The sequence below is a fragment of the Loxodonta africana genome, chromosome 22 (genome assembly GCF_030014295.1).
Source record: "Loxodonta africana isolate mLoxAfr1 chromosome 22, mLoxAfr1.hap2, whole genome shotgun sequence".
In the NCBI taxonomy this organism is placed as follows: Eukaryota; Metazoa; Chordata; class Mammalia; order Proboscidea; family Elephantidae; genus Loxodonta; species Loxodonta africana.
Window position 1 is genome coordinate 22635472 of NC_087363.1, and position 26281 is coordinate 22661752.

The 26281-nt window shown below is 58.0% G+C and overlaps 1 protein-coding gene across 2 annotated transcripts; it reads right to left on the reverse strand.

Moving 5' to 3' along the window:
- Positions 1-656: 656 nt before the first annotated feature.
- GNAI2 (G protein subunit alpha i2) lies at positions 657-21812 on the reverse strand. Of its 2 annotated transcripts, none has more exons than XM_010589779.2 (9): positions 21657-21812; positions 7288-7330; positions 6884-7025; positions 6543-6703; positions 4016-4144; positions 3388-3517; positions 3137-3290; positions 2522-2736; positions 657-1672 (listed from the first exon to the last, which is right to left on the reverse strand). In XM_010589779.2, the coding sequence occupies exons 1-8, from the start codon at positions 21772-21774 to the stop codon at positions 2546-2548; spliced, it is 1068 nt and encodes a 355-aa protein (XP_010588081.2). In that variant the 5' UTR covers positions 21775-21812; the 3' UTR covers positions 657-1672; positions 2522-2545. The 2 variants fall into 2 exon arrangements, with proteins under 2 accessions (XP_010588081.2, XP_003410144.2); XM_003410096.4 differs by having other exon boundaries at positions 657-1927.
- Between the last annotated feature and the right edge of the window lie 4469 nt (positions 21813-26281).

Consider the following 26281-nt stretch of genomic DNA (forward strand, 5'->3'; position numbering starts at 1 on the left):
CGGGCCCTGCCACCTGCCATTCCCTTCTCCAACAACGAGCTGCACTTCCCATAGCCTCATCGAACCCTCCACATTCTTAGACCCCTGGCCCTCCAGTTCTCACGCCCTAGTGTGGCTGTATGACAGCCCCCCCTTCCCCAATCCCAGTTCCGAGGGCAGCACTCTGACAGAGACCAAACATGCCTCAAGGCTCCTCCTGTTTCCTGCTTTCTGTTTAGTCAAGTCCAAGGGGCTTCAGTTCTGGGCAACATCTCAGATAGGGCAAAGGGAGGGTGTGCCAGGAGCTGCAGCACAAGCAGCTCACAGTCTCTGGGCCTTTGGTCGTGTGTTCCTTCTACACCGGACAACCCTCCTGCTCCCACTGAGGAAGGGCCCCGTAGGAAAACAGCCTCTTAGGAACTGTGCCCAGTTGCCCTAGTCAGGCCTGAAGACTGTCCTAGAGCTGCAGAGGTGCCAGGAAGCAGGGGGAGAGACACAGGTCTCAACACGTGAGCTGCCTAGTCCGAGTGGGAAAACAGAAGCTCGGAGCGCTGGGTGCAAGCATAACCTGGAGAGCTGAGCACCCAGGGCCCTGCCACAGGTGAGGATTCAGGTCCAGATCACCTTGGCACATCTTAACCCAGTCTCTGCTGCTGGGAGAGAAGAGCACCAATCAGTTCTTGGTATCTTTTTTTCTTTCTACATTTTATTATTTCAAACCAGGTGAACAATTCCATAAAACATGTGAAAAAAGCAAGGAAGTGTTCAACGCTGAAGGACCCGGGCCTGGGGTGAGGGCATGAGGGGCCTGGCCCCTCAGCAGGCAGCGGCGGTTCCTAGGTTAGCGCTAAGGAGCTACATTTAGGTTAATGGAGCCAGGGCCCAGGGCCACTGGGCGGGGCCCTCAGTGATGTTGGCAGTTGTCTGGAACAGCCCTTGGAACCCAATTCTGTGGAGGGCAAGGCAGGGGTGCTGCCCCACAGGGGGACAGCCAGCAGAAGGATGGGTGTAAACACACAGACACACTCAAGGCACACTCAAGGCACGGAATCACTGGAGGAGGGGGAGCGGGCAGGCGCTGGTCAGGACCTGACAGTTTTAAATAGTTTTTCTCTAAAAATTTTTTAGGTTTTTTTTTTCCCCCCCCTTTACTTTCATTTTTTAAAAAAGCTACGAGAATGAGCAGGTGGACTGTGGTCTCCGGGAATGGTGGCGTCTCACGATTCTTGTGCTTTTTTCCTTTGGGGCCTCCAAGCGGTTGGGGGGTGGGGTGGGGTGGACAGGAGGCTCCCTGTAAACATTTGGACTTGGGCTGGGTCAGGGGCTGGTGTTGGACAAAGCCAGGGGTCCCAGGCTGGAGAAGTGGGTACCCCTCCAGCCACAGGCCTTGGGAGACTCAAGTGTATGCTCCCACCGCCCCCCATCACAGAATAAGACAATGGTTAAAAACCAGAACAAATGCCCAGGAAAGGGGTACCGTGGCCATTCCCGGCACCTCAGGCAAGGCCGGCTTCAATTAGGGAGGCCTGTGGCAACTCCTCCCCCAAGTCTTTGGAGCTGAGGGAGGGGGCAGGGAGAGCCAAGAACAGAAAGAGAAAAGAAGGGAGAAGCGGCCAGGGGGCACAGGTAGGGAGCGTGGTCCTCTTGCCCCCATCTTCCTCAGGGGTTAGGGGGAGCAGAGTCGGCGGTGGCCCTGGAGGTGGGGGGACAGTCAGGGCATGGGTGGGGGATAGCCAGTGCGGTGGGCCACTCCTCCCACCTTGCTAGCCTGCCTAGACAATGACCCTCTCCTTTTCCCCACCACCCGTTACCAGGGACACAGTCACCGCCCAGGAGCCAGTTTCTGTTGCTGGGTTACGTGGGGGAGGCGGGTCAAACACTGGCAGAATCACTCCCATCTCCGCCAGGGCCAGTGGGGCCAGCCTCAACCCAGGACCCTCAGATAGATCTGAGAGAAAGACAATTCAGGATAAGCAGAGGGCTGATTGTACTGAGGGGCAGGCGGCTGGGCCCCTGGCATGCAGCCTCTTGCAGACGAGGCCCATGGCCCAGTGGGTAAGGAGTGGGGTTTTTCTGAGGAAGGTTGGGGCAGCCCTCTAGTCCTGTCCCAGGGCATAGCCAGGTCCCTGTCTGGATCACAGGGTAGAACCCAGCCACCTCCCACCAAAAAAAAACCAAACCCGTTGCCGCCGAGTCGATTCCAACTCATAGTAACCCTATAGGTTAGAGTAGAACTGCCCCATAGAGTTTCCAAGGAGGACCTGGTGAATCTGAACTGCCGACCTTTTGGTTAGCAGCCACGGCACTTAACCACTATGCCACCAGGGTTTCTGAACCCAGCCCAGGCCTACCTAAATACTTCCTTAGTGCTCTCCTGATTTACCACGCTGGGCTCCCTTCCTTGCTCTCTGATCTCCTACTGTGCGTGTCACCTCTCCAGGTTCACCACCCCCACCTGGTCCCTCTCCTGTCTCCCACCCCGACCCTCTGGGCTCACTGGCCCTACTTGGTCCTTCCCCAGCCTGACCCCACTCTGGCTCACCATCCTGCCAGGCCCCGCTGCCCCTCAGAAGAGGCCGCAGTCCTTCAGGTTGTTCTTGATGATGACGTCGGTGACGGCATCAAACACAAACTGCACGTTCTTGGTGTCGGTGGCACACGTGAAGTGTGTGTAGATCTCCTTGGTGTCCTTGCGCTTGTTCAGGTCCTCAAACTTGCTCTGGATATAGCTGGCTGCCTCGTCGTACTTGTTGGCCCCTGTGGGACACAAAATGGCAAGGCTTTGAGCCACATGTGTGGCAGGCAGGCCCCTCTGTTCCGCATGTACAGCAAGGTTCTGTACATGTGAATAGACAAGCATATAATGTGTGCGTGTACGTGCACAGGATGACAATGTGAGTGCACACACAGGCCTGAGTGTGAAGGAGAATGCCTGTGTGCCCATGTACAGGGGTACAAGCCTGAGGGTGTCATGAAGGGCCCCCATAGGCGCAAGCATACGTAATAAGCCCTAAGTGTGTGAATGAGGACGCCCACCCATAGAGAGGTGCCAGCCTCTGAAAGAGCATCTCGTGGTCACCCTTCTGTCCAGCGGGGGGCGCCCACGAGCCACACTGGGGACAGGCACTGCCCCTCCCCAGAGGTCCCACCCCCACACCTGTGTATTCAGGGAAGCAGATGGTCAGGGGGCTGTGTGTGATCTTCTCCTCGAACAGGTCCTTCTTGTTGAGGAAGAGGATGATGGACGTGTCCGTGAACCACTTGTTGTTGCAGATGCTGTCAAACAGCTTCATGCTTTCATGCATGCGGTTCTGGAGACAGGACAGGGTGGTAGGGACCAGCCACCACCCCACCTTGCCGCCGCCCCCGCCTGCCATGTCTTGCTTCCTGAGCCCACAGGCATCTCACCATCTCCTCATCCTCAGCCAGCACCAGGTCATAGGCGCTCAAGGCTACACAGAAGATGATCGCTGTGACGCCCTCAAAGCAGTGGATCCACTTTTTCCGCTCAGACCGCTGACCACCCACATCAAACATCCTGTGGACGTGGGGTTGACTTAGCTCCAGGGAAGGGAGCCCTGGGGAGAATCCTGGACCCATTTCACAGGCTAGCAGACTGAGGACAGAGGCCGGCTCAGAATGGGGCAGCTGCCTTCATGGAATCGCCCACGCTCACCCACCTCACCCCTGGTTCTGGGCCAAGGCATGTCTGGGTATGCAGGATCTGGCGCCTGGTCAGCAGGGCAGGCTGCAGCCTTATGGGGCTGGGCCAGAGAGGCCCCTGAGCCACTGGCAGGAGGGAGCAGATTCTGGCCGTTGGTTTACTAGGTGGTGAGGACATGCTTTCCCAGAATCACCCACTGGCAACCACACAGCCATGAGAAACCCTAGTGGGGCTGGGGTATCCTAGATGAGCCCCTTCCTCCTAACACAGCCACCAGCAGGCCCTAGAATGAGGGTCTCTCCTGTCAACCCAAAGGCTGGCAGGCCCTGCCCCTCTACCTTTTCTCTGGACCCTGCCCACATGCCCACTCACTTGAAGTGCAGGTCCTTGAAGGTGAAGTGTGTCTCCACGATGCCCGTGGTCTTCACACGGGTCCGCAGCACGTCCTGCTGCGTGGGGATATAGTCACTCTGTGCGATGCGCTCCAGGTCGTTCAGGTAGCTGGGGTGGAGGTGGGGTAAGTAGGCTGGCAGGGGCCAGTGTGAGGCCTCCTCATCTGGGCCCCAGTCCAGCCGGATGAGGCCCCTTTCCTCCTACCCTTCCATTTCCCAGGCAAGGCCCTTGCTTCTTTAACCCTTGCCTCCACTACATTCATTGCTCAGATGAGGAGACCTGGACTCAGCTTGCCTCCCGCCTGTGGAACGGGCCTGGGAAGAGGTGCGGCTCTGTGGCCAGGCGGCCAGCCAGGCACCAATACCCAGGGCCTTAGCCAGGTTGGCCTGGGACAGAATCCAGGATGGCAGGGCTGCAGGCAAGGGGAGTGAGGGGGGATAAAATTAGTCCTTCAGTGAGGGATTTGGGCTGCTAATCAGTGCAATTATGGCACCCACTGCAGAGCAGCCTGGCAAAGTCCCTCGATGTAGCTCTGGACAAGCTGGGGCCTGCCAGCCCCAGTGGGCTCCCTGCCCAGAGGCCAGTAAAATTTGGGCTCCTTAGGGAGGGCACTGACACCTGCCTGGCAGGGGGGGTCCCTCATTATTAGCTCCCTTAATCAGCATCACTGCTGCCCCTGCTGGGCCTGGAACCAGCTCTGCTGCCTCTCTGGAGACCCTGGCTTGTGCCCCGGGGCTGGGTCAAGGTCTCCAGCATTGCTCTGTGCTGAGGTCTTGACCCTGGGACAAGGCTGCTGAGGCCACCCCTTGGCTCCCACCAGCAGCCAAGCCAAGCTGAGCCAGGCCAGAGGGAAATGACCTCAGAGACACAGGCACAGAACAGAAAAACAGGAAGGGCCATGGGGGACTATGACGCACAGGCTGTGATCTGCATACTGTGCCCTGCCCTCTAGGCAGCTAGTGGACTCCAAACCAGCCTCCCCTTCTCACTAGCAGGCAGGCTCCCCCCAGCTTCCCCTAACCCGCCCACTGAAGCCTTGGAGAATTGCTGTGAAGAGGGACTGGAGTATCCCTGCTACCTGTGGGGTTCCAATCTGCTCCCTACCCCTGGGTGATCTTGTCAAAGTATAAACCTGCCTGGGAGAGTAAGGCCATGTTCACTGCCAAATCCTCAAGCCCTGAACAGCGCTAGGCACACTCTAAGTACTCAATAAACAGGGAATGAAGAAACAGGGTGGCAGAGGAGTGGGAAGTGGGGTGGGGTGACTCTGTCCCCACCCTTTTGGTGGACAGAGTATCCCAGGCACTGAGGTGGTGATGGTGGATGGGACCAAACCCTCCCTGCCTCCCGGGCCCCAGCAGCTGAGCCTCTCTGATCTCAGGGAGGGACAGCACTGAGACCTGGAGGCCCCACGACACAACTGTGACCCTGCAGCTCCTTTAAGGTGGATGCTCTCACGAGGGCACTCAGGCCACATGAGGAGGGTGAGGGAGGATCAGCTCAGCCTCTATGAGATCTGTGTCCATGTGATGGGCCAGGACTCAGAAATCATGGCCCGGTAAGACCTGCCTTCCGTCTACCCTTGCCAGGGTCCAGGCTTAGATGGGCAGTAGGAACAAGAAGGGTGGTCCAGACAGAGACTGACGTAAGCAGAGGTAGGAAAGGGAAGATTGAGAACAGGGACAGCAGCCTATCTGGATGGCACATCCAAAGCCCATGGGTTCCCCCCACTGGTGGCAGACATTGACCTGGCCACCAGCCTGTCTGTTCTGTTCCCGTGGCATCCTCAGCACCCTGTATCAGGCCTGGCCCATGGCAGGTGCTGCCGGGAAGGAGCTCAGAGCATAATTCTGTGGGCTGAGCCCAAAGGGTCCAGGACTGCCATGCCTCTGGGACTCCCAGAACCCCTCATGATTCCCCAGCTGAGTCCTGGGCTTGGCCTGGGGCCGCCGAGGTCCAGGGCTCTGACCTGCATGCATACCTGTCACCTCCTGGACAGCCTCTCCCTGCCTCTGTCCTCCTCTCCAGCCCTTTCCCCCGGATTCTGCCTTTTCAGTGCCCCTGCCTGGAAGCCTCTTTCCCGTTTCTGCTCTGGCTAACTCCCGTTCAGAGCTCAGCTGAGGCAGTCCCTTCTCTGGTCCTCCCCCAGCCCCACCATGACGCTGACACCCTAGTAGTCACTGCTTGGGGACTTGTCTGGTCCACTTATTGGTATCCCTGGAGCCTTGCACAGGGCCTAGCACACAGCAGGTGGCTGCAAATGTCCTTCAGAATGAATATCTCTAAGGATAGGTAAGACTCAGTCGGCCTGGAGGAATGTGTAGTACAAGCCATCCTGCCTGTCACTCCTGGCCTTTCCATACCATGCCCCCTCCAGCCAAAAATACCAACGCTGTGGTTGACAGTCATCAACCTCATAAACCAGCAGGATCTTTCCAGGGGTGCACAGGTCCTCTGGTCCAGCCTCTCCCCACCCCTCACTCTGCCCAGACCCATGGATACTCACTAGGCAGCTGAATCATTGAGCTGGTACTCCCTTGAGCGGCCAAAGCAGGCCTGTACACCATGGTCAGCCCAGAGCCTCCGGATGACGCTGGACAGGTCCTCTGGAAGCACGCCCTGCTCCTCAGCCGTGCAAGACAGTGCAAACAGCTGCCTGGCATCGTCCTGGGCACAGCAGGTGGATGGTCAGCCAGCCACAGAAGCACACCCCCACCCCACCTATCAGAGACAGGGAAACCTCTGGGATGGGGCCCAGGCTGGGGTATTCCTGGATCCTTCAAGACAAGATAAGATTTGCCATGAAGTCTTTTGGAAGGTGGGAGGGGATGGGAGGTGTCCACATACCTCTCGGGAGGAGTCAGAAAAGTTAATCTGCAGGTTGTTCATGGCCTTGACGATGGCCATGATAGACTGAATGGTGTTGCTGTAGACCACTGCCCGGTACTGCCGGCATTCCTCCTCTGAGTAGCCATCCTCATGGATGATCCTGGCAGCCAAGGGTTAGGGGTTAGGGTTCACAGGGTGCAGGGACCCCAGACGGCCACCTGAGGCTGCTGGGGTGTGCAGAGACCTGATTCGTAGAGGGAGAAACTGTCCCTGGCCCACTGGGATCTGAGGGTGGATGACTGCCTCCGAGAAGCTCCTGGGCCTGGCCAAGACTATATTGGAGGCAGCCAAATCTGCCTGCTGGAGGAAGGGAGAACAGGGGAATCAAGGTCTAGGGGATGACTCCCATACACAGCACTTACTTCATCTGCTTGACAATGGTGCTCTTCCCTGACTCCCCAGCACCTGGAATAGAAGGCACAGGTCGTCAGGAGTAGGCCTAGCTAGGCAACCCAAGTGAACAACCAGTGGTTCAGTCCCCTATGGCAATGGAGGCAGAACTCACCCTCCCCATCAGGTGAGATGGAACCAGCTGGCCTAGTGACCAGTGGGGCTACCAGGGGTGTGGTTAGCAGGGTACTATGCTCAACACAACCTGGACCACCTGCACCCTGTGATGGACTCTCCCCAGGCCTTTCCCTCCCACAAGCTCCACTGCCCACTATGGCTCCCAACCATCCTGGTTGAGTTCAGGAGCCTTGGCTGGAGACTTCAGGCCAGCCCCACAGGAGCCATCCTGCTGTCCCCATACGCAGGCTCACCACACCGTGCAGCCGGTACTTGGCAGACGGTGCCCTGGGCACAGAGGTGGGAAGGAACCCTGCATACCCCAGCAGGGCAGCAGCCCCTTTCCTCCCTGTATTCTAAGCTGAGGCACAGCATCACACTCTTGACTCCAGGAGGACGTGACCCAAGGCACGGCCCTCATGGATGATCCTGGCAACCAGGGGCTGGGCCCAGGTCTGTCCAGAGCAGATGGAGACCAGGCCCTGGGAGACACACGGTGTCACATACACACAGCACACACACACAGCCCTCTGTTGACTCAAGCCGCTTCAGGCCTCACTCTCATACCCCTCATCCTGGTCTGGCAGTCCCCACCCCATACTTCTCCTTGCCCAGTGCTGGCATTCTCTCCTGTGATTGTCACAGCAGCCCCACAGGCAGATACTGTTTTTGCTCCCATTTTACAGATGAGGACACTGAAGCTCACAAAAGTAAAGTCTTGGCCCAAGATCACACAACTAGGATTCAGAAGAGCAGAAGGGCACGTGGGACCACAATGCCTGACCCACGCAGCCCTTCTCAAAATGTGGGTCAGGCACTGCAGGACAATGCCTTGGGTGTTACAAAGCAGATTCCCAGGTCCCACTCCAGACACATCTCAAGAAGTGCAGCCCAGGAAACTGCATTCCCCAGGGAGCCTGTGCAGCGAAGTATGAAGATCAAGAGGGCCAACCCACCTCCCCAGCCTGGGAGGTGCCAGGGATGGGGGCAGGGCCTCACTTTTCTTACTCATTACTGCCTGTCCTGAGCTCCAGGTACAAAGGACTTCAGCTGGGGCTCGCTCTCCCTCCCAGCCCGTGCCCTGGCTGTTTCCCCTCCTCCTGCCCCAGTGCTACCAGTCACACCTACACCTGCTAGGTAGTGCCTCTTGCCACCTTCAGGCCTTGCCCATGCTGTTCCCTTTGCTTGGCATACCCACCCCATTCACATGTATCCCTCTGAGCAGCTCAGCAGGGTGGGGGCAGGGCCTGCAGGGAGGTCACACTTGAGGACTCTGGCCCCACCCCAGAACCCCTCATAGCTAGTATAGACAACCTCAGGGAGAAAGCGGCTAACTAACTAACACGAGCGACAAAGATAAAACCAGCAAAACTAGTAACAGCAAAGCTACCAACAGTGGTATAGGGTCGCTCACTATGAGTCAGAATCGACTCGAGAGCAATAGGTATGGGCCAGAAGCTGTGCTACACCTCTCACATTCGCTAAATCATTTTAATCCCAAAGAGAGCCTGAGAAGCTGGTTCTATTCTCACCCCCACCTAACAAGTGAGGAAACTGAGGCATTGAGAGGTTGAAGTCACACAGTGACAGTCCCCTCTGTGGGTGGCCCACCTTGCCCGCCATGTAGTGCCCCCAAGTGCTGTCCTAAGTGCCTCGTGCTACTCCTGGACACACAGTCTCCTTGGGCCCCGGCAGCACCTGTCACTGGGCTCACTCCCTGCCTCCCTGGGCAGTCTCCGGTCCCAGTCTTTGCAGTGCCCTCCAAGCAGCAGGAGGCACCAGAATGGGGTGGCAGACCTTATCAAGGCCCCCGCCTGCATGGACCAAGTCCCTGAGAGACCTACACGTTACCAGCAGAAACCGAAGTACAGCTGTGGCCCCCACAAGCTCTACCACCCACCATGGATCCCCACTGCCCTGGTTGAGTTCAGAAGCCTTGGCCGGAGACTTGAGGCCAGCCCCACAGGAGCCACCCAGCTGTTCTCACACACACAGCCTACCCGAGGAGCAGGGACTGGGCCTTCCTTATGACCACCACCAGGTGGCTGGAATCACGGGGCTTCTGGTTGCCCCCAGCCTGTTCTCCAGGATGCTTGGGCATGGTACAAATGTCCAGACTCTGGGCAGTGATTCCCTTTGTTGGTCCATCTCCTGTGGCACTTGGGGGATCAGGCCCAACGTGTTCCCCTGGGCATGGGCTGTGGTCAAATGGCAGCAACCCCTCCCTTCTATCGGGCCGGACATGGCAAAGGCACAGCCAGAACCCCTCACACTAACTCCCCTACCTGCCAAGTGGGATGCGAAGATGGCCTAGAAAAGCTTGGAAGTGATGCCAAGTCACTGGGGCCATCAACTGGGCACAAAATATCCATTGGGGTGGGGCAGGGAGAGCAGCAGTAGCCGGGCTGAGCCCTAGGGCTGTGTGACGGCCAGCCTGCTGGCTTTCTCTCTTCTTGCTCCCACAAATGAGGAGGAAGGGAGTGCATCCAGGAGAAGAGGAAAAACCAGGAGCGAGAGTCTCAGGCAGGGTTGGGGGCCCAGGTAGGGGAGCGGGGGCCAAGGACTTGAAATGTTGGGTCAGATCATGCCATCCCTAGCCAGACTCAGAGAGGGCAGCTGCCCAGAGCACAGTGGACCTGAAGTCTACGGTGGGGTCACCTCCTCTAGTGTGACTTTGGGACCCTTGCCCACCTGAGACATCAGTTTCCCTGTCTGGCTACTGGAGGTGGAGAGGGTACCTGGCACTTTGACCACCACTCTCTTGGAAGGTAATGTGAGCCACCCCGCACCCCTGCCCAGCAATGGGGATGAGAGTGCAAACTTGCTTTGCATATGATTTTCCTAGCAGCACCAGGCCTGGCAGACACTGAGGCGGGCAGCACCTGGGCCAGCTGGGCTGGGGCCAAGACACATGTGCTCCCGTGTAACTGTGGGCTCTGTTCCCTCTGAGTCTCAGTCTCCCCTCCTAAAACCTTTCAAATTCTAACAGCTAAGAGGATATTCTCTTAGCAGGGGTCACTGCAGAAAGAATCCCATTTGACAGGTGGGCAAACCAAGGCCATGGAGCCTCCATTCCTGGACTTAGGGCGGTCCCTTTGTGCTTCCAGTAGCTGTGACTCAGGCGGGAAGAAGTAAGTGGCAGGACAAGGGTGTGGTGCCGGCAGCCATGCAGGAAGCAGGCCTAGCCTGGAACACCAGGACAGAGTCAGGGTCATGGCCCAGGGGCAGCTATGTCAGAGCAGGAGACGAGGGGGCAGAGCTGGGCAGGGCCGGGCATCATGCCTAGGTAAGATGGGTGGGGCTGGGTGCCCCCGGAGCTGTAGGGCAGCAACCTCACTGTTTACTCCTCCAGCTGGGCCCCTCTTCCATTGGGGCCCCTACCAGATCAGCTGGCAATGGCTCAGAGTTTGCTCACACCCTGCTGGTCCTGGACATCCAGCTCCCCCCAACCAGCTTTGCCAGCTGGCTCCAGACTGTCACAAAGGCACTGACCAGGTAGAGGTGCCTGGTAATAGACGGCAGCGGCAGTCAACCCCCTGTCTACAGAGGGTCTCACCAGGCCCTCCATCTCCACCTAGGTGAGAGCAGAGAAGCCCACAGAAGCTCCTGGCATTGACCAGAGCCACACCTTTCCCCATCAAGGAAGAAACCTCCGCAGCTCTTGCCCCACGGCGCAGCTGCTGGGCCCACAGCGGGCGGGCAGTAATCACTGTGATCTGCGGGCAGCAGTTGCTGCTCTGTTACATTTGCTTCCACCCCAGGAGCGCTGAGCTCCAGTGCTGGGGGAACAGATGGGGAGAAGGGAGACAGTACTGCCTGCCATCCAAGCAAGGCTAGCAGGGACTCTGTAGCAGGAGACGAGGGGACACAGCTTCTGTCGCTTGATGCTTATCCCAGGCGCCAACATTCAAGTCACTGCTGTCTGTCCCTCTCAGGCCCTCTCCCTCCCAGATGAGGCTTTGTCGTGGTTCACACCCTGACATGCTGCTGCTGTCCTCTCTGGTCTCACTCTCCTCTCTGCAGAGGCAGCTGGGCCGCAGGTTCAGCAGGCCCAGCAGGCCCAGCAGGCCCCAAGAAGTCAGCCAGCCCATCTCTCACTTTCAGATTCTCTGCCCCAGGGAGCTCCAGACCTGCCACAGTCCTGGTGACCACCCTGATCCTTCCTGAGATCTCCAAGAGCTTCAGCCCCCTTTCGGTACCCACCCTGGCACCTCACCTGAAATGGAACACCGTTACCTCCTCCTAGGAGAGAGGTGAGGAATAAACAGAAAGCTCTTCTCAGGGTGCCAGGCACATGGTAAGTATTCAGATAAAAGTTATCATCATGATTCTTCTACACTTTGGAGGAACACTGGCTTTCCCAAACTTCTCACTTCCTGCAGCCCGCAGAGTAATGCTGTGCTGGTCACTGCAACCATACCCTGCAGAGGGAACTGCTGTGGTCAACTCATTTAAAACAGAGCTTCTGAAGACTTTCAGACAAAGAGCAGATGAAGAACGATAACAGCGGCTAACAGGCTGACTCAGAGCAATGGTAGTTCCCTGCTGGGCCTTGGGTCAGGAGTCAGCTACTTAGTTTCTCTGCTGACTTTTTGCCCTGAGTTCGTCACTTCCCTTCCATACAGCTCCAGGTAGCTGGGGCCTCATCCTACCCAGGAGCCTCACCACAGACACTGCTCACTGACTGCACACTCAGAAGGCTGGGCAAGCTGGATAAAATCCCTCCCTACAGAAAGCCCCCATGCCCGTGGGCCCCCCTGGAACACATGGGCCTGGGAGAGAAGTCAGCTGACGTGGCAGGCCTGAGGGCAGAGATTCTTACAAGCAGAGTTGTTGGGACCACAGTGGGGGCCACCCACTGTTGTTCAGGAGACTTGGGCAGCAGCCCAGCTAAAACCCACAGCACCAAGCCCGCCCACATTGCCACAAACCCAAGGTCCACCCTAGTGGGGCATAGGGGGGAGCCCTGGGAAGCCCACCCCAAAGGCAGTGCGGATACCACCCCCCGACTCCCATCCCAGGAAGGTGCCACGTCTCCAGCCTGCAGTTGCCGGCTCCCGTTACCCCGCCCCTCCCCTGCAGCCACAAGGTCCCAGCCCCCATCACCACCAGGGGGAGCCCGGCTGCCAGAGACGCACAGGAGGAGGTGGGGGCTGGGCAGTGCTGGGGAGCATTTGTTTCCGCAAAGCAGCTTCAGCTTGAGGCAGCTGGAGAAGGTGGCGGTACCTTCATTCACCCACCCCTCCCGAGTCTTGGAAGCCTCTAGGCCTGCCAGACCCCAAACAAATGAGAACAATGGGAAAGTGGGGGTGCACCCCCGCCAGACACAAAGGCCCTCCAAGCCCCACCCCTGGCGTCTCTTCCTTCCTCCAGGTGCTGCTCTTTGGCCCCCACACTCCCTTCTCTGAGGAGGCTCAACCAGAACTTGGCACTGTGGGGGGCAGGGAGACACCCTGTGTGACACCCCTACCCATACATGCAGCACTAGATGCCCCAACAAACCCTGCACCTCCTTCTCTCCAGTTGCCATCACTTGGGCTGTCTCCAGTGGCTTCCAGGGGGTCCCAATGGCCTTGGCCTCAGGGCTGCCCCCACCTGTCAGGTAAGCACTAGCAACCAGGGCCTGGTCTGCTACTGCAGAGTCAGAGCCCTCCGTGCAGGAGAATCTGAGACCTGGGGTCCTTGCCCAGACACGGAGGGGGCTTTCCTGGTCAGCGCTGTGTCTCCCTTAGTGGGGCCCTGTCCACTGTAGAGAGAAACTGAGGCCCTGGATGATGAAGGCTAGGCTGAGGAAGAAAAGGCCCTGAGACCCTCAGGCTGCAGGTCTTACACACTACAGGAGCCAGGAGGTTCTAGAGCTGGGGCCCAGGTCAGGGGATCCTGGCCATTTGGCACACCTCTCTTCCCGGAAACTTTTTCATTTGAGGAATCCCTTTCTGTTCTCAAGGGCCTCAAACAGCCTCCACCTCTCTTCAGAATCATTGTGGTGGACCCTGGGTGAAGTGCCCAGTGCTTCAGCGTCAGCGTTTCCATCTGTGAAGTGTAGCCCTTAAGGGAGTATACCAACCCCAAGGCCTGCCCCGAGCAGCCCTCACTTGGGTCCTTACCCACTCCCCAAACTGCTCCAGGGCCCAGGCCAAGCCAAGAGGTGTCTGTGTGTCTAAAGGCCACAGGACCATGCTGAGAATCATGACACCACAGGTTCCAGCATTGGGCACACAGGGGGAAGTGGGTAGCCTGAGGTCACACAGTGAGGGAGGTGGGCGATTGGGCCCTCTGGGACTTGAGGTCTTGGGTGGCCATGAGGATGCATGGTGTCTGCTCTGTGCATGACTTCATGGCCCTGAGAGGCCTGGATACCTCCCCAAGGCTGCTCAGGCTCTTTTAAGTCTCTCTCAGTCCCCTCAGCCTTCTAGAACTGGCCTGATAACACAGAACAGGACCCCTGGGAGCCTCTGTGGAAAGGGCAGGGCCCCACCAGGCCACAAAACTCAGATTCTGAGGCCATGGAGCATGAGGAAGCAGTCTCACCATCTACCATGCCACCACCAGGCCACACAGCGGCCACACTCAGCCTCCACAGAGCACCATGCACGCATCTGCCAGCCTTGCCCACAGAGTGAGCCCTCTGCTGCAACACTCTTCCCCTCCACTCTATCTGGACAACTCTCAGACTCAGGACCTGGCTCATGGGTCCCCACCCTGGACTTCCACAGCCTCTGGGCCTTCCTTAGGCCTGGCCTAAGTACTCCCAAGTCTGGCACCAGGGCCAGCTGGGGGTTTGGGGAGGAACAAGCATAATGTTAGGGAGAAAGTGAAGTGCTACAATGCTTATGACATGAACTTTACTGTGAAGGGACATGGGCCGGGAATAAAAGGGAGAAAGCTGCATGTAAGGTGAGGTCACCCATGGCTGCATGGCAGATTTCGATGTGTAGACTCTTGGGTTCCACCCTCCACGGCAGAGAGTCCCCTTCAAGTTCCTAAAGAGGACTTGGAGCCCCCAAAGGCAGGGCCCCTAGGCATACCAGCATGGGTACCATCTGCCCCAGTTTCTGCCTGCAGTCCTGACTGATCAATTCCTGCCAGCCAGGTACAAACTCCCAAGGGGCCACAGTAATCAGGGGGCAGGTGCCCAGGATCACTACCTGGGTCATATCCTGGTGTCTCCACTTATTGGGTACAACCAAAAACCCAGTGCCCTCGAGATTGGGTAGGTCAAATAATGTCCTCAAACCTCAGTTTCTCCATCAGTAAAACAGATGTAATGCAGTTAACAGCCTCACAGGATTATAAGAGACAAGACCCTGCTGGCCCTAGTCCAGTCCTGCACAATAGTCAAGATTTAATCAGAGGCAGTCACTGTTATCACCAGAGGGGAAACCGAGGCCCAGTGTGGGCACCGGGTAGTGGCCGGGGTAGGGGGGGATCCTTGGCCTGAGCCAAGGGCCCCTCTGTCCACCCCCAAGCAGGGGAAATCCAGAGTGAGCTAATCCCGGGGCTGCTGCTCCATTTCCGGGCATTCATCTCAGCCTGTGGCCGGCCTTCTGGGCCGGGAGGGCAATGGCTGCTCAGGAATCTAAGAGCAGTCCTCTGCCTTCCTGCTCACCCTCCCACTGATGTCCCTCTCCCAGCCACCACTTCCTGTGGCCAAAGGAGGAGCCTGGAATCCTTTTCAGAGGCGCCACCTTTTCTGGGATCCTGGGTCCAGTGGCTGCTGGGGCAGGACAAAGAACAGGGCTGCCTGGACTGACCTTAACCCAGGGACTCCCAGTAGGGCAGCCCACAGGGGTATGTAGGTGAGCAGGTGTGGTTTACCTTCTAGACTCTCTAGCTGACAGAAGCCTGAGATGGGCGGGGGGGGCGGGGCTTGGGCTCATCCCCCTAACACTGTGCAGCCCTCTGGCTTCTTCCTCTTTTGGGCTCCTCCTCTCCCAGCTGCTTCCTCCTTTTCCTCTGGTGTGGACACCACTTCCCCGAGAGGCCCAGGCCCAGGCCCAGCCCTGCCCAGGCCCAGGCCCAGCCCTGCCGTGCAGAACTCACTGCCCCCTCCCTGCCCAGCACACAGTAGGTGCTGTCATCGAAATCCTTCTGCATATCTTGAGGCTGCAGCAGTCTTGGTGACCTCGGAATGGTTCAAGCCACGAGGACACCTTCTCCCAGCAAGCCTAGTAGTAATCTCACCTTCAAGCCTTTGCTCAAACTCAACCGGCATGCCCTTCTAAGTCAGTTTCTTTTGAGTACACACAGAAGACCAACTCCAAAGGCCACAAGCAGCAAATGTTCGATCATTACAGGGAGATTGTTCCTCCCAAACCACCAAGATTGCCCACAGCTCCAAGTAGCAGCAGTGAGGTGGTGGTAGGATTGGGGTTTAGTAAAAACAAGAGTTCTAGGCTTGAGGGGCTGAGCTGTGCTGGGCGGGGCGGCGCAGGGCGGGGCAGAGGGAACTCCACCATGTACCTGTGGCTGAGGGAGGGGCTGCCTGAGGGGATCAGGTACCAGGGCAACTATCAAAAGGCCCTCCCCCAGGCACCCTGCAGGACATTCTTAGGCAGGACTTGCCCAAAACCTGTTGAACTGAATCCCCTAGGTTGGCATTCCTGCCCAGGGGCGCTGGGAATATGAGGCAGGTGCCTGGCCTGTGCCCTGCCCCCATCTGCCAGTCCTGCTTCCCTCAGAGTACACAGGGGCCCGGGAGGCAGCACTCTGGTTCTGGATCAAATTGTCTTATCCTTTTTTTTCTGCTGGGGATGCAGTTGGGGGAGGCCCTGGTCCCTCAGTAGCAAAGAGCTCAGGCAGACCCAGTCTCCTCCATCCTTGTTCCTGTCAAGAGAATGGGTGGCTTTTAAAGACAGAGACCGAGAGAGAGGCACACCCAGGATAGGGTCAAAAGCAGGGTGTACAGGTCAGTATGCCTGCTTGTGGCCCAAGCAGCCGCAAGTGCCAACCCCCACAGTGGGGGAGGCCTGGGGACGTCACTGGGATTTGATCGGGTCCCAACCCCAGCACTGCCTGCTGTCACTTGTTGGTCAAACATTCGAAGGCCTGGGACACCAGTGATGCTACCCAGCGACCCTGTGGTTCAGGCCAGCCCAGGGCCACCACTCTGACAGGCTGCCCAGGCTCAAGGGGCTCCCTGATCATGCCTAGACCCCAGCTCAAACACAGTGGGTAGCTCGACGCTGCCTCAGGACCCGAGGTGGCGGCCCTGTGCCCCTAGCTACCTTGATTACCACCTCCAGCCATGGTAGCCACTCATTTATGAGGCTTCATCATCTGCTCTGCCCTATCTGGAGGTTCCCCACCCCTGGGATGCCCTCAGCTGAGCTCCACTGTCACTTCCTCTGCAAAGCCACCTTATTCACCAGGTTTCCCTGCTCTGCGGTATTCCTTGCAGGTCGCAACTCTCACTCCTACCCGAGAGGTAGGACTTCTCAAACTGCTCTGCCGACACCGGGGTAACTGGGGGTGGGGCTGAATCCAGAGGGACTGGGCAGGACACAGGCAGAGGTAGTCAGAAATGGCTTCAACCCCTCCCACCACCACTCACCCCCTATTGTGGGAGCCTGCCTGCTGCCTCTTGAAGACAAAGCATTTGCCCAGCCTGGGGGAGGGGTGGGAAGAAGAGACTCAAGAATCCAGAGGCCCAAGCCACCCCACCCCCATTCAAGTGCTAATGAGCTCCAGCTTCTATGTGAAAGGGGTGAGGGAGAACACCAAGCCTGGGGGCTGCCTGGGTACCAACCCACCTGGCACCCAAGGCCACGCCACATCCCCAACCCCAGGTCGCTGTGAAGGCTGCTCGGCCCCCAGAAATTAGGACTAAAATCCCCACGACAGTCTGTCACCCCAGCTGGCCCCAATTGGCCTCAGTTACCCCAGTTGCTGCAAGCAGTTTCTTGAGGGTGGGAGAAGAGGTTTCCCAGGGCCCCCATGGCACCCATACTGTTGCCAGGCCACCTCTTGGTTGGAGAGACAAACTCTCAGCTGGGCAGTTGTGAGCAGAGGCCCCCTTACGATTTCACACTTCCAGGCTTTAGTCGTAGGGGAGGACTCTCCAAGTGTACAGTCCCCACAACACCCAAGGCTGTGGGCCAGCACTCCTGTCCCCAGGTTATGGATGGAGAGCAGAACTCTTGCCAGGGGTTCACCTGACGCTAGCTCTCTCAGCCAGTGCACTAGGTGGAGGTAGGATTCAAACTCAGGTTTGCGTGACCAAGGGCTGGTCCAGAGAAAGTGAGTCCTCTTCCCTCAGGCCAGGAAACGCCCACCCTAGGTTTGGGAACCTAGGCCAGGCTGTCCAGCCTCATCACCTTTGCTAAGCCAGTTCTTCTGCCCCCAGTCCCTGACCCTGGCACCTACAGGACCCCTCCTCCAGGGAGCCCAAACTTCAACAAGCACCACTAGCCTCCTGAGACAGCCAGATAGCAGCACACACTGCCCCCTCCCTTTGGGTATCTACTGTGTGCCCAGTAGAGCTGGGCTAATCCGCTGGCCCTAGCACCAAACACGAACCAAGACAACCAATGAATCCCAGGCTGTTGGAGCCCTTCCTGTAGGGAGCCAGCTCTCACAATCCCCCGGGGGGCATGGCCTGAGCTGGGCTGGCAGTAGCAGTCTTGCAAAGGGCCTAGGAAGACTGGGAGACGCCAGGCTCCTAGCAGCCATACATAGGATGGTTAGACCAGCCAGCTCAGGCTCCATGTAGTAGCAGAAAATAGCAGCCCTGCAGCAGTCCCCAAAGAGTCTGAGCTGCAAGGAAAAACGCAAAGCCATTCTCCCATCTGAAGAGGTGGAGCCCCTACTGTGTGCTGTGCCCAGTGCCAGCAAGAGTTCTACACAGGGCGATAAGGGCTGCCCCTGAGGTGCAGACACAGCCTGTGGTGGGGCCAAGGGGATACCGCCTGAAGAACTTTTCCTCAGTCTCCCCCAGAATCCTGGTCCCAAGGGCCCTATATTGAGTCCTTGCCACCTGCCCATGTATACCAGACTGTGGCTCAGTGCCCACCTTCTTACTCTTCTATCTTCCCATCCTCAAAACCAAGTTCAGAGGCTACTTCCTTCATCCAATAAACAGACGAGAAGCACCCAATAGGTACCAGGTTCCATGTTGGGCACAGAAATGAATAGGACCCAGCCCTGCTCTTGCCATCTCAAGGGAGAGGCAGCTGCAACCCAGGCAGATACCAAGCTCTGATGGTCGAAGTACCAGAGCTGGGTGCCAGAGGAGGTGCTGCACCCAGCCTCAGTGGAGGAGGGAGATCAAGAAGGGTTCCCTGGGATGTGATCCCTCAACCAAGCCATAAAGAACAATCAAGTGGCCCTAAGTTAAAAGGAAACAGGGAAAGCTTGCCAAGTGAAGGGAAGAACGGGTGCAAAGGCCCAGGGGCAAAAGACAGCTTTTATATTTACAGCCTAAAACCTTCATGATGGGCATTGTCTCTTCTTCCTCTGCAAGGCTGCTAGCTTTTGTTTTCTTTCCCCCAAGTGTCTAGCTCAAGACCCCAAATTGCATCTGGACCTTGCTGGTCAGGCAAGTTGAACTGGGTGGGGGGTGGGAGAATCTCTGGAATAGGGCTGGTATCAACTCCTCTGCTCCCCCGACCAAGCTGTCAGGGAAAATCCTCTTGCCAGTGTGTACCACATCTGCCTCTGCCCCAGTGACAGTGACTGTATATGCCTGCTGGCAGGGCTACCCAGGACAGGATAGAGCCAGTATGTGGGTGGGGCAGCAGGCGGGCTCTGGCTGGGAGGGAAGCCTGGCAAATGCCCAGCCTGAGTCCCGTTGCCTGGACAGTCTCTTCCGCTATGTGGGACAGGTGCCCAGTAGTCTGAACTTGCCACAACTGGGCACCCATTACCATCTTGTACCTGGATAGGGAAGGCTCAGTGGTGACTCCTCCCCAGGCAGTCGTGGCAGATCAGGTCCTCAATTTCAGGTAGAGCTTGGTCTCCCAGACCCTTACAGAGCACCCTCTGCAGGGTCCTTCTAGCTCCCACCTCACACCCTCAACAAGAACCTTCATGAGGCCCCATTTTCCCTGACCTGGGCCCAGGCACTTCTATGGCACTCCTCTGGCTCAAGCCCAGAAAGCCCATTTCACAGAGGAAGCAAAGGCCTAAGGTGCAGGATGCTGGGTTGGATTCCCCAGGCTAAAAAGTGCTAAGCTGGCCCCTGTACCCCTGACTGCTACCATCCCAATGTGGGAGGTGTTGCCGGGTCCCACCTGGCCTGCCCCAAAAGCACAGCTGGGCTTCAAGGGACAAGGTCGGCAGGATGGGGGGCCCTTCCGGGGTCAGGACAGAACAGGCAAGGAGCCCTGTACTCTGCTCCCCCTCTTCGCCCCCCACCGCACCATGACCCAGCCCAGCAGTCTTCTCAGCCACCATAATGACCACAATCAACCCAGGAAGAAGCTGGCTAGAGGCTCTGGTCTGGGCACTGGGAGGCAGCAGTACCGGAAGCATCCTCCCCAGGCCCGGCAGGCAGAAGAGACGGGCATTTATTTCACTGCGTCGACACCCACTCACTGCGGCCGCACTCGCAGCAGCAGAGACAGGAAGAGGCAAGCGCCCAACGCAAAGCAGCCCAGGAGGCTGGGCCGCCGCCCCTTCCCGCCCCTTCTCTTCCTCCCCGCGGCGGCAACGGAGCGGATGCCATTTTGAAACCTCGGGGCCGTGCCCCCGAGGCTGGGCCCTCAGGGACAGTCAACAGATGGGCCTATGATGGACAGACACACTGTCTCTCAGCCACAAGCACTGCCTGAAAATCCCAGGTTTTCATAGCCTGGGGACCCCAAGGCGACTGGGGCTAAGGGGCCACACCCCCGCCACACACACACTGTCCAGCCTCCAACGCCACTGCAGGGGCCTCCTTAACCCCCTACCCTGAAAGCACGAAACCGTTGGGCCCCACACCTGCCCCCCGTGGCAGGTTAGACAGGGATGCACACTGGGCCCACGTCTCGGCAAAAGGCTGGTTCAGATGATCAGAGACATCCTGGCCTACCCTCAGCAGCCCCCAGCTCCTCATTCAGCTGGTCCACTACACTCCCCTTACAGGGCCCCAAGATCCAACAGGGTCACTCTCTCCCAGAGGCTGAGTCCCAGCCCTTCGGCCCTGAAGTGCAGCTTTGGGAAGCCCATCATCGTCAGCAGATTTCCTTGGCCTGCCCGCAGGGGCAGCAATATGTCGGCTGTCTCACCACTTCCACTTCCCCCCACTCCTCGAGCAGCCACCATCTTCCCTGGCCTTGGAGGCGGTCTCAATCCTTACTACGCACACCCCCCCCCCATTCCCCAGACACCCAGGCATCCCTCCCTGGCCTCCCCCCTCGCCGGCCGGGATGAGGCTTAGAAACTTGAAAACATATAGCAAGCGGAACCTTCCGGGAGGCTTGAGGACTGGCCCTTGTCTGAGCCTGGCCCTTGGGGGCCTTGCTCCAGTTCCTTGGGGGTTTGCCTAACCCAGCCTGGGTGGTCCCTAGCCCCTGGGCTCCTTCCTTTCAGCCCAGCCTACCTGGTGCAGGGGAGGTGGAGGAACCTGGGGAAGGCCACTGAGTGGGAGGGGATTTAGGGGAGGGGAAGCAGAGCACTGCAGTAGTGATGCCTGCAAAAGGGGACTTGAGGGTCGGAGACCAGGGGCCTCTGCACATTTGGGAGTTCTGGCTGAAGAGGGCCCATGAGCAGTTACGGGCTCTCACTTGAGAGGTCCCTTGGGGTTGGAGGGTACAGGTGGAGGATATAGAGTCTAGAGTAGAAATGGGACACAGATCGGAAAGGAGTGGATGGGCGCCTGGGAAGGTCTGGGGATGCTCATGCTCAATAGAAATATGGGGGAGCAGGTGGGGAAAACAGGTAAAGCCTGAGGGTAGGGCTGGGTGGGGTTCTGGAAGGATGAAACGACAAGGCCGAGGCTCTGGGGGTATGAGAGGTTGGTCAGCAAGAGTGAATGGTCAAGAAGGGTTCTGGACAGCTGATGTTATCCGACTAGTGCCTGGGTTTGGGATTTGGGGGTCTAGGATTAGTTGGAGGGTCTGATATAGAGTCTGGGCTACCCTCAGAGGTCTAGGCAGACCCAGAGTTTCAGACCCTTATTTGGGAGTCCGGGCTAGGGTTTCAGGCCGGGCCGAGGGGCTCGAAGCCCTTGTCTGGGAGTTTGAAGTCCTTGTCTGGGGAACTGAGTGGGAATCGGGGGTCCCAACGTGGGGCGCGGCCTCACCCAGCAGCAGCAACTTCACCTCCCGCGCCGCCTTCTCGCCGTCTTCCCGCAGATTCTTGTCGATCATCTTGGAGCGCTCGGCCGCCGCCTTGTCCTCGGCGCTCACGGTGCAGCCCATCCCGCTGTCCGCCCGGCCTGGCCGCCGTCCGGCCCCCACACGGCCCCCGGCCCGGCTCGGCCCCGCCCGACCCACTCCGCTCCCGCCGCCGGCCCTCTGCGGGCAGCTCTCGGGTCGGCAGTTCCGAGCGTCTGCGGGCTGCGCCTTCTCGGCCGCGGCGCACCGACGGCGGGGCGGGCCGGGGGTGGGGCCGGGACGAGACGGGCCCGGGACTGGGCCGGGGCGGGTCCGGAGGCGGGGCCAGAGGAGACCTGGGGCCAGTGATTGGCTCGAGGGCAGAGGGAAGGGCGAAGCTAGGCGCAGCCCAGGCTCAGGCCTGGGCTGGAGGCGGAGCCGCGCCGAAGAACAGCACTAAAGGTAGAGCCCAGTCCACGACTGGGCTCCCGGCGGGCTGCCGGCGGGGCGAGGCCCCGGATGGGTTCGGAACCGAGCGCCGGGAGCTCTGAGGCCCGAAGGCGGGGCGGGCGGATCTAGTAGCCCGAGGGTGGGAATCCGGTGCATCTCGCGGGCTGGGCAGGAACCCGCCCTCCGGGCTTTTGCGAGTTGGGTGAGTGGAGTGGAGGAGGCGTGACTTCGTCACTTGCTAAAGTTATTGAATCCAGTAAACTTCTTTAGGATCTAAGGAACCCTGGAGCCTCCCTGAACTGTGGTTTTCTCAATCTTAAGGCAGGTTTGCCTCTTTCTTGAGTTGCAGGAAAAAAAAAAAAGGAAAGAAAATAAAGTCAATTACCTCTACACCTTTGTCCAGGCTGTCTCCCTCAGCAAAGGTGCCTTCCTCTATTCACCCAAAGCTTATCCATCCTTCTTTGATCTGCCGGGAGGTGTCCTCCTGCAGGCAGCCATTCTGGACTCCAGCCTTGGACATGGCAACCAGGACTCAAGGGAGAGAGACAGCTGCCATAGTACTTCTGGAAACCTACGTGGCCACGATCTTATGGCCTATCCTTTCCATAGTTCTGTCCACCTCTGACCATGGCCACAACCCCAAGGCCTATCCTCCCATGGCCTGTCCCCAGTGGGTGGTGGTGGCAGCCGTATGGCCTGTCCGCATCCACTCTGGGCAAAGGTGGGTGGGAACAACAATGTTTCTAGCTGAACATTTCTGCCTTTCTGATTCTGCTCAGGAGGAGCCCACAGCCCTGACCTGGATTGGTCATTTGAAGGGTCTGCCAGGGTTACCCAGGAAGGTGTCCTGTGTGGCCTCAGTGCCATAAGCCTGGGATGCCTGGCTTCTGAGAGAGGGAACGTCCATAAAGTCACATGGGGGAGCTGGCCACCCCAAACCCCTACTGATCACCAACCCCCTCCTCCCCACCCTAGCACATTCCTTGTTCCAGCTCCCAGTCCTCAGGCTGTCCCCTACCCCCGAGTGCCTGTGCATCACTATTTGAACGGCTCCTTTGTTTCAGGAGGCATTGGACTGTAGGCCCTCCAGTGGTTCCCCAACAACTCCCTCCTGCCAAGAGTCAAAGCTCAAGCAGGCCCTGCCCCAGGCAAGCAACAAACATGGCCCACCCAGGGATATGTTCTAATGTAAACCTGGACACAGACCCAGCCCAAAGTATGCCCTATACATTCACACCCAGGCCCAGCCTCCAACGTGCCTTGAGTCCACGGAACACACTATAAAGATGGGTACAGACAGCCAAGAACACAGCCTGTCTACACACAGACCACAAACCCAGCTCCAAGGCGGGCCCCTTCCCTGCTAGCCCCGCCCCATGCCTGAGAGCCGATCCTCTCTCCTCAGGCCTCCCCAGCCTGCTCCTAGCAACAGCCAACAGCTCTCACAGTTGCCGGGCAACAGGGAGAACCTGTCAGCCCCTTGGAGGCCCAGCTCTCCGGAGGTGGGAGAGACACAGACCCCAATCAACGGAAACGGCGGGGCAGGGTGGGGCCACTGAGAGGAATGTCCTGGTCTTGTGGCCATGCTGGTCCCTGGATCTCCCAGCACCTTGGCACCAGCCAGCCACCCCCTTCCAGCCATGTGCTCATCCCAGGGAGTCCAGCAACACCCCCCTCACCCCAATGGGTGCACCTTTCCACCTCCATGAGGTCCCCAGGGCTTTGGCTACACCTCTGCTTAGCACTCCAGTCACACACCTCTCACTCCAGGGACTCAGAACCCCACCCGGACATCTCTAGACTGACCTTTCACCTGACTGCCAGTCCATGTCCACCATTGTTCAGAAGCCTCCCCCAGACACCTTGGACACCTCAAACCCATGTTGTCCAGTACTGGGTACGTCCCACCCCCCAACTGGGCCCTGCTCCTGGGCCCTATACCCCTTCATGACCCCTCCCACCAGCCAGAGCCATGAACCCCTCTCCCCACCCTTACATCCTGTCAGCCTCTTCCTCTCCTCAATTCACCCTCAAGTTTGTCCCCGTTCTCTGTCCCCACTGTCCCCCATTATAGGCCTCCTCCGGCCTCCTCCCTGGCTCTTTCGTTTCCCCTACAATCTATCTGGAAACCCTGGTAGCGTAGTGGTTAAGTGCTACGGCTGCTAACCAAAGGGTCGGCAGTTTGAATCCTCTAGGTGCTCCTTGGAAACTCTGTGGGGCAGTTCTACTCTGTCCTATAGGGTCGCTATGAGCCGGGATCGACTCGACAGCACTGGGTTTGGTTTTTTTGGTTTACAATCTATCCACCACATGGCAGCAAAGAGGATCCTGCTGAAACAAATTACATCACTCCCTTGCTCACAAATCTTCCATGGCTCCCCAGTGCCCTGAGGATAAAGCCCATACACACTGCTCTGGACTACACAAGAGATGGTAGAGTGGCTGTTGGCAGCAAGAACTCTAGGGATCAGTCTGCAAACTTGCCAGATGCATGACTCTGGACAAGTATCAGAAACTCCCTGTGCCTCAGTTTTCTCACCCATAAAATGGGCCTAACCCGCTGGATGGCTGAGGTTAGGACTAAGAGAGAAAATAAGGGTAAGAGACCTGGTGTTCTGTTCCCGTGAAGATTTCAGCCAAGGAAACCCTATGGGGAAGTTCTGCTCTGTCCTATAGGGTCATTATGAGTTGGAACGGACTCAATGACACATGACGACAACAACAGAGGGAGAAGAGCAATGAGGAAGGGCATTCCAGGAACAGGGAACAGTACATGCAAAGGTAAGCAGGTGGAACTGAGAGGGTGGGTTTGGGGAAGGGTCAGCAAGAAAATCAAGGGTCAGAGCTGGAGAAACTCCTTGCTTTGCAGCTGAGTCAAGTGATGCCCAGAGGGACCAGGAACTATCCACGATCACCAGCGAGGGACATTGCCAGCATGCTGGTTCCTTCACACCTCAGAACCCAGGGCTCCTTCCAAGAAAGTCTGTTTTGGGGGCAGGGGATTTTGCTGCCTGGCTAGGGTCTCATGGTCACCAGAAGAGGTATGCCTCGTCCCTGCTCTCACGGGCCCAGCACCACCTAAACTAGACCATAAAGGACAGTGATAGGACATCCAGCAGAGCTGAGGGCAGCACCCCAGCAGGACTGGAGAAGCAACAGCTGCTACTAGCTATCTGGGACAGCTAGGACAGCCAGGGGGCTCGCCACAGGCCACAGGGCAGGTCCAGCTTGTCCTGAGTTCCTACTGTGCACATCCCTAAACAGGGTGAGGAATGAAGACCCCTTCAGTGGGCTGGCCCCATAACCCACAGGCTCCAGGAAGAGGAAGCTGCCAGCACTTCCCCAAAGGCAGTTTCGGGTGGGTGTGTCTGCCTCACCCCTCCTGCCCAGAGTCTAGAAACAGGCAGGATCCCACCGGGATGCCCAGAGTCTGGGATTTCGGTTATGCCACCTCCATGGCTTCCAGGTGGCAGGGGGTCCCTGGCCGGCTGAGACCCTGTAACCACCAAATCACAGCCTTGTTGGCAGGACCTCTCTTGGCAGCTTCTGTTTGCAGACCTCAGTGACAGGGAGCTCGCTTGCTTGTTCCCTACAGCCCTGAGCCAGGCTTCACCTTCCTGCTTTTTGGCCCAGTAGCAGCTCTGAGATTGGAGTCAGCCATCCTACCCTCCCTTCCCCCTCCCCGCCAGGCCTCTCTTCCCCAAAAAGGAACAGTCCCAGGCCTGGGGACCCTCAGGATCCAGCACCCCCTTCCTAGCCACCGAGCACCATTCACAGATAGTTGGCTTTAGCCTGGGGAATCATGCCCCAGAACTCCTCACTCAGAAGTTTCTGAATGGGCTAGGGGACCCCACCTGAGGCGGGATCAGCAGGATGACCTGCAGGGAGGGTTTGTCTGTTCAGCCACTGTTTACTGTGAATCTATTGTGTGCTAATGTGCTGAGAACCCTGGGGTGAGTGAGGCAGACAGGACCCTGCACTTCAGGAGTGAGGAGCGGGGTACACCAAGCTAGTAAACAGGGAAATCAGGGTGACTAAGGAAACCAAAAAAGGTCTTGAAAGCTTCACTCCATCCACGTCATAAAGGTCGACTCTACTTTGAGAAGGCAGCTCTTCCCCAGTCGTATTTTGAGTGGCCCCCAACCTGGAGTGGGGGGCTCAT